This window comes from Engystomops pustulosus, chromosome 3, assembly GCF_040894005.1.
Source record: "Engystomops pustulosus chromosome 3, aEngPut4.maternal, whole genome shotgun sequence".
Classification (NCBI taxonomy): Eukaryota; Metazoa; Chordata; class Amphibia; order Anura; family Leptodactylidae; genus Engystomops; species Engystomops pustulosus.
The window spans coordinates 77,867,908-77,884,588 of record NC_092413.1 but is presented as its reverse complement, the minus strand read 5'-3'; the positions used below and the strand labels follow the sequence as shown (position 1 = coordinate 77,884,588).

The window sequence follows — 16,681 nt, the reverse complement described above, 5'->3', positions numbered from 1 at the left end:
TAGGTTAATAAAAGACTAAATTCTTGCCATTTCCCTGCCTTTACAAGTTGTGTATGTAACTTCGACAGTATATACCATGTCTAATGTAGTGACAGAAATGTTTTTTTTCCATAGGAAGAGGGGAGCAAGATTAATAACTTTTGTCTTCAAGTAGGTGAATCACAACTTAAGTTCTAGATCATGTATTGTACGCAAGTTCTTTACCTAATGATGTCTCTAGGGCAGGGATGGCAAACTTTTTAGAGACCGAGTGCCCAAACAACAACCAACACCCTCTTATTTATCGCAAAGCGCCAACATAGAAATTTAATTTGTGATTTATACTCCCTGTTCGGTCACAGCTTTCATTGTAGTTTCCCTCCAGGGTCCCATAAACAGGAAAGGCCGGAACAGGAGCTACAATGATAATCCAGATCTGTCCACACCTTCCCACTCCTCCAGCAGTGCCAGATAGCGCTGCCACTCTAAAATAGCTCTTTGCACAGCAAGTCCTGAAGTCCTCTCTGGTGATGGCCTGGATGCCCGCAGAAAGGGCTCTGAGTGCCACCTCTGGAACCCTGTGTCATAGGTTCGCCACCACTGCTCTAGGGGCTCGCTGCAAAGTATTTACGCTGTGCAGGGTATTTAACAGTCCCCACTGTAACCCCCAAACGGAAGGTTCTACCTCATTTTATGTAGTGAGCTGCTCTGCATGGTAATGAAATAAGTGAATTATAAATGTGAATTCTAAAATGACTCGACCCCCCCCCCCCCTCCCCCAACTGTGCAGTGTAACGCTGTGAATGGAGTCAGCCGGGCGTTCCCAAGTTGATCCAAGTCTGGCTGTCACATCTCCAGACAAATCATTTGTTCCCCTGTCTATGCTGCAGCTTAGCAGGAGGCGTGTTTATGAGGAACGTGAGGAAGAAGATGTACAGGGGAGTTTGTAGCCCGATGTGCTCAATGTGAACCTGGCCAGTTGGAAGTTTGGCAGAAGATGTACAACACAGAAACAACAGGTGACGTGTCCCTTGCAACACAGTTAAAAACCTATGTTTACTCCTTGATACTAGAGTATTAATAGACACAGATTTTTCACTACAACTTATAAACCTGTATAGGAGCTTGATGTCATTAACAGGATCTGAACCTGTGTGAGAAAACCTCAAAGGATTTGGGGTCTTTTCAGAAAAGAAATTGCACTGGCAGTAGATACGTACTCTGAAGATCAAAATTAGAGAGCAAACAATGCATTTCCTACACGTCAAGGTCAATGTGAAGTCCTATGCGAATATATTCATGAGTAAAATAGCAATCCACAAGATTGCAGGCACCATTCCAAAAATCCATCTAGCAGCGAGTTATAACACTGGACTTACAAAAAAGGGAAAGAATAGAAGTATAACCTAAGAGACGCCATGAATAAACACAAGGTACATGGTGCAGAAATACAGTGGTACCCGGGTTATGGTCAAGATAGGTTCTTTAGGTTTGTACTTAAATTGAATTTGTATGCAAGTCTGAACTGATACTGTATACTTTATAGTTATAGTTGTAGCTTCAGACAAATTATTTTTGCCCACTGCCAATTTAATTTTTAAAATTTTGAGCAAGGGGGGCGTGGTCTGGACCCTGGACAGGATGGCCGCACATTAACAGAGCTCCGCAGCCCCGGTGCCTAATTCCGCTATAAGGAGGGGAACTATCCTGGCCCCAAAAGCAAAAAAGACCCCCAGAAGGGGAACGAAGCCCTCGAGAACCCGAAACGCTGGTCGGACAGGCGAAACGCCGCTTACCCGCTTCTTCCTCCGATCCGCGGGCCCACGTGCAGCCGGGAGACCTGACGACCTAAAAGGTGACTCACCGCAGCTTCCTGAGGCGTCCGCTAAGGCCCCCACACCAGCAGCGGGGAGACGGGGATCCGCGGCGACTACCGCGGCGCCGCCTTCACATGCGGGCTGCAAAGGCTCAGCCGGCCCGTCACAGGCCGCGCCAGGCCGCCATCTTAGCCCCCAGCCTAAAGGACAGCGTGGCTCCCCTGTAGCGCAGCAGCGCCAAAACACAGCGGCGCAGCAGCGCCAAACCACAGCGGAGCAGCAGCGCCAAACCACAGAGGCGCAGCAGCGCCAAACTACAGCGGCGCAGCAGCGCCACAATAAGGTGGCCCCACTACAGGACACTGACCAGGGAGCCCCACAGCACAATGCCGGAGAGGTGAAGCCCTCCCAGTCAAACACTACCACCGCACCTCAGATACAGCCCCAGGAGAATGAACCGGGCCCTGGCCAGGATGATAATGGAGGATATGGGGGACACCCCAGGGGTCCCCCCCTATGATCCCCTCAACGGACACTGCCAAGAGAATTCATCCCGGGTACCCCGTATGTCCCCAGGTCAGGAGAGCAAGAAGAGGAGCTGGGTGCTACCCCCACCCTCACCCGATATGCAGCTCCTTCCCCAGAGTGGGCGTCATCGCCGGAGCCATATAGCATGGACATTAGGACAGACAAGAGGCCATCAGCTCCGGAACCGTACTGGCACGCTCATCTCCAGAATTTGCCGACTAAAGAGGACTTTAAATCGCTGATCGCTGAAGTTAAAGAAGCGTTCAAGTCTGAAATTTCAGAGGTACGACGCGATATTCAGTGTATGACGCAGAAAATTGATGAGCTGGAAACTGCGCAGGCAGACTCAAGGCGTCAGATCACACATACGCAACATACTTTGCACTCCCAATCTGTTACTCTACAAGATATGGCCAGGCACCTGGAAGATCTCGATAACAGAGGAAGACGTAATAATATTAGGGTGAGGGGTCTACCGGAGGTGGAGGGCAAGGAGGATGTTCGCGCTACACTACAAGCACTTTTTTCAGCGCTATTAGGAGAGCCGGAGATACAGGTGAAGCTTGACAGAGCTCATAGAGCCTTGAGGCCTAAAACACTGGGAGGAAACCCACGGGATGTCATCTGTTGTGTGAACGACTTTGAATTAAAGGAACGCATCATGTTTGCCGCGAGGAAAAATAAGAACTTCAACTTCAAGGGAGATGTCATACAGCTCTATCAGGATCTCTCTGGAATCACCCTTCAGAAGAGGCGGATCCTGCGACCATTGCTGGATAGTCTGCATGAGAACGGCATCTCTTACCGCTGGAACTTTCCTTTTGCCCTGACGGCCACCAAAGATGGAATTACGGCCACGCTTACTGTGATTGAGGAGCTTCAGGAATTCTGCGACATTTGGAACATTCCGATTCCACGACTGGACGATTGGGGGGCTCTCCCCCACCAGCTGCGCCAACAGCAGTTTAAGAGCCAGCCGCAACACAAGAGAAGAAGACCACGAACCAGAGCTCCATCCCAGGACTCTTATGATTAGAGGAGAACGCCGGCTGGGCATATATCCTTTACAGTTTAATGGGGGTCTTATGCTTGCCTATGTTTGCTTATGTTCGGGATACTCTTTCCCTCCTTAACGTCTTTTAGATAGTAATTTGCATAAAGGCATCGGGGTCACTTCCCGGATTCTCTAGATAGTTAGTGATATACCAAAGTACTCAAGTTAATATAGTACTGTATTTGCAGGAAAAACATTTTTCTCTCCTTTCCAGGGTTACTATACCACGTTTTCCCCACTAGGTGGGTCTTTACTGGATCCTGCTTCCTAATTCCAGATTGGGATTTATATAGGAGGTGGTGAATCCAGACCAGCCGACTATACTCCCCTACTTCAGGGGCAGCTCGGCTGAGTAGGCCTGCACCAGGATCAGGAGATTTCTCCTCTCCCTGGTTATAGACTCGGGAATTTATTCTTGTTTTCTTGTTATTTTCTTACTTGGGTTTTTTATTCGTTTTCATTGTCTGTCTTGTAGTGTGCAAGTTTTGTCCTTCCCCTTTGTCACATTCCTTACCCTTTATTCCTAGTGTTTCTGACATCTTGGGTGTGCACACACCAGCACCCCTCCCCACTCACATACTGAAGCCTGATTGTAGAAGCTACATATAGCCCCTCTCATCCCCTCCCTCCCTGGGTCCAGGCGCATACCACGCAGGAGCGCGCAGCGGGTCTGGCACGGGGGTATCCGCTAACCAGCTAACCATGGTCCGGTTCCTGACGCTTAATGTAAAAGGGCTCAACTCAGCTCGTAAGCGAAGACTCACGCTTAATGAGCTAAAGAGAAGTAGAGCAGATGTGGTGTTTCTACAAGAGACGCATTATGATGCGACAGGGAATTTTAACTTTGCTAAGCATCTTTACCCGGTCTCTTATACGGCGTCCACTGAGAACAAAAAGGCAGGAGTGGCGATCCTGTTCTCAACTTCGTGCCCCATAGTGCCTGAGACGGTGACTTCGGACCCCATGGGCCGCTTTATCATCATTCAGGGTAAATTGTTCGGCTCGCCCGTACTTTTATGCAACATATATGCTCCCAATACATCCCAGGTCCGCTTCATTACTAAAGTCCTGAATAAGGTAGCTAAACTTCCACCAGCACCCCTACTGATAGGAGGGGACTTCAACGTCATTTTTTCAGAAAATATGGACCGCCTGGCAATTGATCCCAACCCCACCACTAGATCGCAAAACACCATCTCAGCCGCATTCCGTAGAGTCATCAGGAGGTTTGCCCTGTATGACTTGTGGAGAGTGGGCAACCCGGGTGACCGCTCATTTACCTTTTACTCCGCCCCGCACGGCACCCATACCCGTATAGATTATTGGTTTGGAGATATACAATTCTTGCGAATGATGCACACTGCAGAGGTGGGGGACATATCGTGGTCAGATCATGCGCCAGTCCTTCTGCAGCTTAGAGAGGGTCTTACTACAACGAGGGTATGTCACTGGCGCCTGAACGAATCCCTCCTTAAAAAGCCCCTGATCAAGGAAGAGTTAAATGGGGCGTTGCGGGAGTATTTTCAGTTTAACGAGGACTCCATTCCCTCCATTCCTGTGATGTGGGAAGCTCATAAAGCGGTCTTCCGAGGCCACTGCATTGAACAGGGAACCAGATTGAAAAGAAATAGGGTCCATCTGGAGAAAGAGCTAAGGAAAGAAATTGATAAGCAGGAGGCAGCTTTGTTAGCCAAACCAACCAGGAGAAGACTCCAACAGCTAATTGAGGTCAGGGAACAGTTGCGAGAGGTTCAGACCCAGGAAGTAGAGAAACTGCTGGTGTTTACTAAGCAACGGTACTATGAACAAGCAAATAAACACCACTCACTCCTGGCGAAGCAATTGAGGGAGAGGAGGGATCACCAAACTCCCCATATTATACGCGATTCTGGGGGCAACTTCTTGCATGACCCGAGGGCGATTGCCTCTCGTTTTCAAGATTTTTACGCCAAATTGTACTCTTTACCAAACACCCTGCCCTTGGATGAGGATCTTAGAAAAACGTTGCTAGTAGATTTCTTGAACTCTTGCTCCCTCCCGGGCCTCCCCTCGGAGGCTATTGAGACACTTAGCTCAGAATTAACATCGGAGGAGATAGAGGAAGTGATCAAAGGAATGCCCAACGGGAAATCCCCGGGTCCGGATGGGCTCACATATCTCTATTATCAGACCTTCTCCCCTGTGTTGTTGCCGCATATGACAAAAGTGTTTAATGCGTTCTTACAAGGTGAGCCTATGCCTACAACTTTTACTCATTCCTACATCACCCTTATCCCTAAGCCCGGGAAAGATGCAACTGACTGTGCTAATTATAGGCCAATTGCACTTCTGAACGCTGATTTGAAAATATTCACAAAATTGCTGGCCAATCGCCTGATCCAGTGGATCCCCCAGGTAATTCATAAAGATCAAGTGGGCTTTGTGCCAGGGCGTCAGGGCGGCGACAACACGAGGAGAACAATTGATCTTATTGATGTAGTCAACAAACAAAACGACCAGGCCCTGATCCTCAGTTTAGACGCAGAAAAGGCGTTCGATCGCCTCAGCTGGCCCTTCATGTTTCAAGTGCTAGAACACATTGGAATAAGAGGTCCCTTTCTCCAGGCTTTGAGGGGGTTGTATTCAAATCCTACAGCTGAAATTAAGCTTCCACATGCATCCTCCCCACCTCTGCAGATAAGGAATGGTACACGTCAGGGTTGCCCACTTTCTCCTCTCCTGTTCATACTCTGCATTGAACCCTTGGCCTCCATCATACGACAAGACCCTAATGTTCATGGTATTATGGTCAGAGATAGGGAATTTAAATTGTCTCTATTTGCGGACGACATCCTGCTCACTTTAACTCAACCCCTAATCTCTCTGCCTAACCTACAAGCACGGTTACAGCAGTACGGTCGTCTATCTGGTTATAAAGTGAATACCTCAAAGACAGAGGCCTTACCCCTTAATCTTACCCAACCATTGGTTGATCAATTGAAGGCGACGTTCCGATATAATTGGAAAACTGATGCTATTAAATACCTGGGGATACTCCTGACCCCCTCGTACAACACACTCTATGGGCAGAACTTCCCTGATAGCTTCCGAGAAATAAGGACTCTGCTGGATAACTGGAATAGTCTCCCTCTTTCTCTTTTTGGCAGGATAGCAGCGGTCAAAATGACTATCCTGCCCAAGCTGCTTTATCTTTTTGAAACCCTGCCGGTGCCGGTTCCGTTGGGTGCTCTGAGGTCCCTGCAAGCATCAATTTTACATTTTATTTGGGCCAAAAAGAGGCACAGAGTCTCCAAGTCTGTTCTAATTTCTCACAAATCCAAGGGTGGACTATCGGTGCCGGATATTACCAGATACTACTGGGCAACACATTTGCGATGAATCCCAGCGTGGTCTACCTTGCTGGCATTCTCCAAATGGATGGAGATTGAGAAACTATGGTTGGCCCCTTTCCACCCCAACTCTTACCTCTGGCCTGAGGAGGCGCCTACATTGCCTGACCCCCAATTGGGACCCATCTCATTCACGATTAAATTGTGGAGGGCCTGTGTGACCAGGTTTCCGCTGGTATCCCAATGCTCTCCTATGCAATCTTTCTTACACACCCCTCTTATGCAACAGGCTGGAGTTGGGCAGGAAATTAAACCATGGCACGAGAAGGGATTGTTTAGATTCGCAGACATAGTAGACTACCGAGATAGGAAGATTTTGCCGTTCCCTGCCTTGCAAGATAAATTCCATCTCCCACATACAGCCAACTTCCACTACATTCGTATTAGGCACTTCCTGCAGTCTCTAAGCCATACTGAGATGGTTTCGGTGCCCACCGCGTTTGAGCACATCTGCAAAACCGCTACCCACACCTCTGGTCTTATATCAGATATTTATATGATACTACTACACCCAAGATCAGATGACCCTATAGCACATCCATACATGGCCAAATGGGAAAGCATAGTGGGGGGTCCAATATCACAAGACACGTGGCAGGTGATCTGGAATAGAGCAGCTAAAACCTCTTTATGTGCTACACATAAGGAGAATCAGTACAAGCTGATGTTGCAGTGGTACCATACCCCATCCTTATTGCACAGATTATTTCCAGATACGCCGGACACCTGCTGGCGATGTGGCTCGCCTGGGGGAACTCTTCAGCACATCTTCTGGACGTGCCCATTGGTGAAGCCCTTCTGGCAGGAGGTAAAGTCTCTCCTCCGGGAGGTTGTAGCGGTGGACATTCCACTATCCCCACTGTATTACTTGCTAAACGTCTCTCCTCAGCCCATGGCCAAGTCGGCCACAAAATTGAGCTTGCACATACTCACAGCTGCAAGATGCCTGATAGCGCAATTTTGGAAAAGGCAGGCCCCCCCCTCCCGAATGGACCTACTCGCTAGGGTAAGGGAGACTCGCAGTATGGAACACTTGACCGCCTCCTTGAACAATCGTATCCCATTATTCGACAAAACCTGGGAACGTTGGGATCGCTACTGGATAGAGGAGCGGGCAGGAGGAGGAGAGTGAGGTGGTCACCCCTATCGTTTCTACCCGAGTGTTAATTGTTGTCATGGTGAGTTCGTCTGAATGTCTTCTGTTGGTTTCCCCCCCCCCCCTCCCCAACCCCTCTAGACCAACTGAGCATGAAGTTCAAGCGTTCCTTGGTATTTGGTCTACTATTAGGAAAACATTGCACTGTTAAACTATGTACCCCAGTATGTAAATGGGAAATTTGAGCTGTCAATTTCTTTGGGGACAATACTTGTTTTCTCGTTTGTACTATTATTGGAAAATCTCAATGTGAAATACGTGCAAATTATTTGTTACATTGTTTTGAAAATGATAATAAAAATACAATTATATAAAAAAAAAAAAAAAAAAATTTTGAGCAAAGGAACATGGATTATCAAAAGAACTAAAAGTAAAGCATCCAGAGAGCTTCAACAGAGGTTGCAGTGGGCAGAGGGGTCCGTCTGTAAGTCAGGTGTCTTTAATTCGAGGACCAGCCATACTTTATTGCACAATGTCGAATTTACAATGAACCCCTGAACGTGTTTATGCCAATACACGTAAGGACACAGTACCACCCTGGACCACCAATGTAGGTTCGTGCATCTCTCCCTTTGGACACTTTGCTCTGCATGCTCTTGCTGCTGTTCAGTGTGTATTTAGACATATACATTCACATTTCCCTTTAGCTGGATTAACTCACTTGCATTCTTGCAACTCATTTTATTGTTCCAGTTTTCTAAGCATATACACACACTGCTATCATCAAATAAAAGCTTATGTTTTGGACTTTGTACGGACTTTTAAAGGGAACCTGTCACCACATTTTCACAAATACAGCTAGTGACAGGTTCCCATAGAGCCCTAGTCACAGTCACTCTTAGCTAAAAATGGTTTCCCTCACATCCTCATAAATCAACCTTATATTTTATGGCATTAATGGAATGTGTCCTACTCGGCCGACCCCTCCCGTTTACCTATTCATATGTCCCATGCCTCTTCTCAGCATGTCATGTGACCAGTGTGAAATCATCGAAGTTCATTTACATTTGCAATGTCTACCCCATCTCTTCCTCAGATCACATGGCTGATCCCAGCATGCACCCATGGACTTCTTCCCCTCCCCAAACTTCATTGAGCCAGCTATGATTTCATGTAATCATATACTTACACGGGGTAGACTGTGCAAATTTAACAGGACCTTATATGACATCACCCTGGTAACATGGCATAAAGTGCTCAACATAACAGAGCTCTCTCAATGTTGCAGCATGGCATCTGTGACACAGTTTTTTTCTACCCCTCAAAGTAAACAGAGTTGTTTATATCTGTAGTTGAATACTAGCAATGCTGGTCCCCAAGTACCTGTCAATCAGGAACAAGCGGCCAATGTAGGTAAAATTTAACATACAGTACTCGATTAGATTCTCCTCAGGTGAGTTATATATACAGTAAACTTATATGCATTTTTTTGTTTTAACCTCAAAAAATGATGTGGGCTGTAACACAGTAGCCCTCCAGCATTGCATTCATTAGGTGGTGGGCATGTTAGATAATGTTCATTGGTCAGGGAGTAAGAGTTCTCTTTACCAAGAGTTTGCCAATTAAGGCCACCTTGCAGGCCTTTGGACACTTCTAGCCATTGATGCTCCACTAGGGGATTCTGGGAAATATACAATGAAGTTTTCCACGATGGGAAAGGTAAAACCATACATCTTTTAATACCTTGTAAGGTAGCCCCCTTACCATCGAGCATAACGTTTCGGAAGGCTGGTGTGCCAAACTAGTATATCTATCACAGAAGGAACAAATTCCCAAGTGTAAACTGCACTGTTTCGTCAGCCCATCTCTTCAGTACAGTGGAGGGAATTGGTTTAGCTGAGTGAGGCTTTTGCTCATCTGGAAGCCCAGATTCTGGATCTAAATGAGCAAGTTTCAAGGCTGCGGGCAATTGACAATATGGAGCGAAGTTTGCTGCTCCTGGAGCACAAACTCTCTGGGGAAGATGGGTGTGGGGAGGGAAGTATGGAGGTGCAGAGTGAGGGGGCAGCTAGTTGGGTAACATGTAGAAGACGGGGTAGAGGGAAGAGTTGTAGGGAGTCTAGTCCTGTTCTGGTGCACCCCAATAAGTTTGCCAGGCTGGCGGATGAGAGGGATAACCAGGGGAATGTCTGCTCCAGTAAGAAGGGTAATGGGAGCACAGGCAAAGTCAGACAGGTGCTGGTAGTGGGAGATTCGATTATTAGGGGAACACACAGGGCAATCTGTCACAAAGACCGTGCATACCGAACAGTGTGTTGTTTGCCGGGTGCTCGGGTTCGGCATGTTGCAGATCGGGTTGACAGATTACTGGGAGGGGCTGGTGAGGAACCAGCGGTCATGGTCCACATTGGCCATAAGCTCAGGGCAAGGACCTCAAAGGTAGTTTTCTCCTAAATACTACCTGTACCACGTGCCACACCAGAAAGGCAGCGAGAGATCAGGGAGGTAAATAAGTGGCTCAAAAGTTGGGTTTGGGTTCATGGAGAACTGGGCTGACTTTTCTGTCGGCTACAGGCTCTACAGTAGGGATGGGCTGCACCTCAAATGGGGAGGGGGCCGCTGTTTTGGGGGAAAAAAAATAGCTAGAAGGTTGGAGGAGTGTTTAAACTAGAGACCTGGGGGGAGGGCAACTACACAGTGTAGATAGAGAGCTGGGAAGAGTCATAGTCCATGGGGGAGGAAGGGGGGCTGGAATGAGATTGGGGAAGAACAAAAGTAATAGGGACTTTTTCTCATATATTCTCAAAAAGTCCTGTGAGAAACACATACCTTATGGGAAAAAGCATAAAAGGAACAAGAAAAAGCCAATGTGGCTAACTAGTCTTGTAAGGAAAGCAATAAGCGAGAAAGATAAGGCGTTTAAGGTGCTAAAACGTGAAGGTAGCGATGAGGCATTACAGGATTATAGAGAGAAAAATAAATCCTGTAAAAAGCAGATAAAGGCCGCAAAAATAATGACAGAGAAATATAGCCAGGGAGAGCAAAAATAATCCCAAATTATTTTTCAAGTATGTAGATGATAAGAAACTAAAAACAGAGAGCGTGGGTCCCCTTAGAAATAACATGGGGGTCATGGTGGAAGGAGATGAGGAAAGGGCCAATCTACTGAATGTCGCCTTCTCAACTGTCTTTACCCAGGAAAATCCCCTGGTGGAAGACGCAATGAGGAATAATGTAAATTCTTTTTGGAATGTCAACAGTTTAACCCAGGATGAGGTACGGCGCCGCCTCGCAACCACTAAGAAAGATAAATCACCGGGGCCAGATGGCATACACCCCCGGGTTCTGCATGAATTATGTACGGTGATAAACAGACCGTTATTTTTAATATTTGAAGATTCACTGAGGACTGGTTATGTTCCACAGGACTGGCGCATAGCAAATGTGGTACCAATATACAAAAAAAGATCAAATAGCGATCCGGACACTACAGACCCGTGAGTCTAACTGCTGTGGTGGGGAAAATATTTGAGAGGTTTGTTAGAGATGCTATCCTGGAGTATCTCACTGTGCACAACCTTATAACCCAGCGTCAGCATGGGTTTATGAGAGATCGGTCCTGTCAGACTAATCTGAGGAGGTAAGTTCAAGACTGGATCTCGGGGACGCTGTGGATGTTGTATATCTGGACTTTTCAAAGGCATTTGACACCGTGCCACATAAAAGGTTGGTATATAAAATGAGACTGCTGGGAATAGGAGAAAATCTGTGTATTTGGGTAAGTAATTGGCTTAGTGATAGAAAACAGAGGGTGGTCATTAATGGCACATTCTCAGATTGGGTTGATGTTACCAGTGGAGTGCCACAGGGGTCAGTATTGGGGCCACTTCTTTTTAATATTTTTATTAATGACCTTGTAGTGGGTTTACACAGTCAAGTTTCAATATTTGCAGATGATACTAAGCTGTGTAAAGTAATAAATACTGAGGTCGATAGTCTAGCATTACAGAGGGATTTGTGGAAGCTTGAGGAGTGGGCAGAGAAATGGTTGATGAGGTTTAATGTAGATAAATGTAAAGTTATGCACTTGGGCCATGGAAACAAAAAGTATAATTATGTTCTAAACGGTCAATTACTTAGTAAAACTGGAGCTGAAAAGGACTTGGGGGTATTGGTGGATGGTAAAAAATTTTAGTGACCAGAGCCATGCCGCAGCTGCTAAAGCAAATAAAATTATGGGATGTATCAAGAGAGGAATAGATTCTCATGATAAAGACGTAGTTTTTCCTTTATACAAATCCCTGGTCAGACCACACATGGAATATTGTGTACAGTTTTGGGCACCAGTGTATAAAAAGGATATAGTAGAGCTGGAACGGGTGCAGAGGAGAGCAACCAGGATTATTAGGGGAATGGGGGGACTAGAATACAATGACAGATTACAAAATTTGGGATTATTCAGTTTAGAAAAAAAGACGACTGAGGGGAGACCTCATTACAATGTAAAAATACCTGAACGGACAGTACAAGGATCTCTCCAAAGATCTTTTTATACCTCGGCCTGTGACCAGGACAAGGGGGCATCCTCTACGCCTAGAGGAGAGGCGATTTTACCATCAACATAGACAAAGGTTCTTTACTGTAAGAACAGTGAGAATATGGAACTCTCTGCCGCAGGAGGTTGTTATGGCGGACTCTATGTACATGTTCAAGAGAGGCCTGGATGACTTTCTGGAGAGAAAAACTATCACGGGTTATGGGGATAAAACATTTATTTAATTCTTAAAAGGTTGGACTTGATGGACTTGCGTCTCCTTCCAGCCTTATATACTATGATACTAGAGTCAGGGAGTAAGAGTTCTCCTTACGGAGAGATCACCAATAAAGGCTGCCTTGTGGAGACTTATAGCCATTTTGGGAAAAGGAAGACCGCACCTCTTTTGTTACCTTGGCCATGTTCATATGACATATTGCAAACGGACTTGCAAAACATGTGTAATGGGATGCGTTTTGCCCAAAACATTTGCAATGCGTTTTAAAACAGAATGAAAACACTTGAATAGTAAAAAAAAAAAGAGAATGGCACTCTTCCATTTGTATTTTCTTCCTTCAAGTGATGTTTAGAAGACCATAATCATATACAAGCAATATACATGGTGGAGGTGGACAACAACAACACCCCCTCACGTGTGTGGGAGCGACGACCGTTTTGCATTCAGATGATATGAAAACACATCCCAGAAACACAGCCAAAAAAAAAAAAAAAAAAAAAAAAAAAAACACAGGACTGAATGAAGTAAAACTTTACAATGGCTTTTATTCTGCCAACTCCTGGATCCTCCCACAAGGATAGGAACATGCCAATGGAGGATAGAAACCCCTGATTAAAGTGGCAGCCCCTGCGCTCCCCCGCTCACAAAGTCCAGGTATTGTAAGTATTGACTGTATTCTGTTGACACAAGGAGTAGGAGTCGTCAGATTATAAACTCTGCTATTACCCGAATTGCTCCCATAGCTGCAGGAGACAACTCAGATAACAGAAGAGTAATGCAGTGCCTTAAAGACATTAGATAATGTGGGCAAAGGTAAATCTTTAGGTTAGTTAGGATTCGGTTAAGTCCTTGTTGCTCCAGACCCCTCCTCAGGGTAAACCAGGTAACATCACTTCATCTGCAAAACATGAAGTTAAATCCATACAGTCACACACCTTATACAGCTCAGAACCTGCCAAAACTAAAAAACGGGAATTGAGTTCTTCACACATTTTTCTACTGTGTTGTAGCAAAAGAACAACTAAAATAATAGTGGTGGATCTGCAGCACCATGAACATTAGCGCCGCAAAGACACCCGCCGACTACAAGGGGGGGGGGGGTCAGCCCCGCAAAGACACCCGCCGACTACAAGGGGGGGTCAGCCCCGCAAAGACACCCGCCGACTACAAGGGGGGGTCAGCCCCGCAAAGACACCCGCCGACTACAAAGGGGGGGGTCAGCCCCGCAAAGACACCCGCCGACTACAAGGGGGGGTCAGCCCCGCAAAGACACCCGCCGACTACAAGGGGGGGTCAGCCCCGCAAAGACACCCGCCGACTACAAGGGGGGGTCAGCCCCGCAAAGACACCCGCCGACTACAAGGGGGGGTCAGCCCCGCAAAGACACCCGCCGACTACAAGGGGGGGGGTCAGCCCGGCAAAGACACCCTCCGACTACAAGGGGGGGGGGTCAGCCCGGCAAAGACACCCTCCGACTACAAGGGGGGGGGGGTCAGCCCGGCAAAGACACCCTCCGACTACAAGGGGGGGGGGGGGTCAGCCCGGCAAAGACACCCTCCGACTACAAGGGGGGGGGGGGGGGTCAGCCCGGCAAAGACACCCTCCGACTACAAGGGGGGGGGGGTCAGCCCGGCAAAGACACCCGCCGACTACAAGGGGGGGGGGGTCAGCCCGGCAAAGACACCCGCCGACTACAAGGGGGGGGGTCAGCCCCGCAAAGACACGAGCCGACTACAAGGGGGGGTCAGCCCCGCAAAGACACAAGCCGACTACAAGGGGGGGTCAGCCCCGCAAAGACACGAGCCGACTACAAGGGGGGGTCAGCCCCGCAAAGACACGAGCCGACTACAAGGGGGGGTCAGCACCGCAAAGACACCCGATGACTACAAGGGGGTCAGCACCGCAAAGACACCCGACGACTACAGGGGGGTCAGCACCGCAAAGACACCCGACGACTACAACGGTGTCAGCACCCCAGAGAAACCTGTTCACCATAACGGGGTCAGCACACCAAAAGAAACCCGCTCACTATAAGTGGGTCAGCACCCCAAAGAACCCGCTCACCATGACGGGGTCAACTGGATTTGGGTTACTTTACAAGATTTTCTTCCTGCCATTTTTGAGGAAATCTGGTTCCAAGACTGTATGAGGACTGCGCTTTTAACACCTTTCAATGGTTTGTTCCATATCTCTATCTATCTATCCTGGGTGTTGCAATGTAGAAATACTTTGTACGATCAGTCATTTCCTCATAACAAGTAGATGCCGAACATGCCTAGCTGTGCCGGGCGTCCGTCCTGGCCATGTTGGCAGAGGGCTGAGAGCCGGCACCACACTATATATATTCTCCCGCAACCCCGGCAGCCATCACGCAGCCCCCTGCCCGTTACCTTCCGGTTGTTGACGGAGGAGCCGGAGTACATGTAGTAGGCAATCCCTAGAACCCACAGAAAAGCGAAGCAAAGCAGAATGCGAGATTTCCTCCTCATTGTACACGAAGCAGCGTCCAAAGGCGGCCACAGGCGATCTACGCTGGCGCACGCGCCCTCCTCCTCCTCCGCCCACTGAGTGCCGTGTAATCGCCAGCAGCGTCAGCCACTCTCCCTCCTGGCACCGACTCCTTGACTGCAACAAGGCCAGCAAGCAGGAAACAGTGAGCATCACCAGGTCATGGGGCAAAGGTCGGGCTGAGCTTGGTCAGCCAATCATACATCACTGAGGGGGTTGCCGGTCAGGATGGGTGGGATCAGCGGCGTCGCCATAGTTACAGTAAGCCGCTACTCGGGAGCTCAGCTCTCTGAAGGAGCATGCGCGGGGGAATCTCTTCGGTTTATCCTATGGAGTGATAAATGGCTTCATGGTCCAGGAGCCTGGAATTATTCATTAACGTTTTCCTTACCGGGCCCTTTCTGTCTTTTCACTCTTTTTTTTCCACAAGCCATCATTTTTTTCCATTATCAAACTTTAGGCCGGTGACACATGTGTGCATGCGTTTTTCAAATGTTAGCTTGCGTTTTTAAAAAGACAATGCTTGATGTTCAGTAATTGCAGGCAGCTGTGGGATTTGTAAAAAGCAGTCATCTTGTTCTCCCTGCTGTTTGTGCACGTAATCACATGAGTTTCAAAAAGCAGACCACAAACGCATGCAAAATACACAATAAAAACGCAGACAAAAAAACGCATGGGGAGAAAACACCAAGTTTATACACTTTAACCTAAAACCCAGTGGAAAAGTCAATATTCAAATATAAGGCGTTTTTCAAGAATGCAAAAAACGCAACACAAACGCCACATGTGTCACCGGCCGTAGGTTCAGCGTCCTCTGTTTGGCAACTCTGCTTGACCCGCCCACATTGCTTGATGGGCCGCAGAGCAGCCAGGCAATCAGGCAGCTTTACGCCCCCAACAACTAGGCATGTTTGTGTCCACTTAGCCAATCACAGCCATGCCTAGTTGCTAGGGGCGTAAAGCTGCCTGATTGGGTGGCTACTCTGCGGCCCATCAAGCAATATGTCCACTGCCAAACAGAGGACGCTGAACCTAAAGTTTTGTAATGGAAAATTAAGGCTTGTGGGAAAAAGGGAGTAAAAGAAAAAGGGCTCGGTAAGGAAAAAGTTAATGAATGTTGGTGAAATTACCAAAAGAAACACAGTTGCGCCATATTCCTATGTGCTTTGTTTTTACGTGTTTTTCTGTGTGGTCCAAATGACACCTCCCCTTTATTCATTGGGTTGGTACCCATTTATACCATTTTTTGTCACTTTTTTTTTAAATTAACAATAAACTTTATTAAAGAGAATTTGGAGAGATAGTTCACACATTGAACAAAACACATGTAGGTTGAGATAAAAGAGATAAAAAAAGAAGTACAAGTGTGAGATATACACGTACCTCCCAATATTTGTGGTAGGGAAAGAGGGACAAAATGGCGGCACGTGTAGCGCGATCCCCCTAAGCCACACCCCAATCACTCCCTGGCCACGCCCCAAATTTTTACCATATTATAATAATAAAAATCATCTTCTCAATAATAAATTTTTTTTAAC

At 47.3% G+C, this 16,681-nt stretch overlaps 1 protein-coding gene across 1 annotated transcript in view; it reads right to left on the bottom strand.

The window, feature by feature from the left end:
• Positions 1-15,159, bottom strand: part of GALNT2 (polypeptide N-acetylgalactosaminyltransferase 2) — a 78,795-nt gene extending 63,636 nt beyond the window's left edge. Inside the window, exon 1 of the mRNA XM_072141168.1 lies at positions 15,026-15,159. Within this exon, the coding sequence (XP_071997269.1) occupies positions 15,026-15,124 (99 nt within the window). The 5' untranslated portion in view covers positions 15,125-15,159. The remainder of the gene's footprint in view (positions 1-15,025) is intronic.
• Between the last annotated feature and the right edge of the window lie 1,522 nt (positions 15,160-16,681).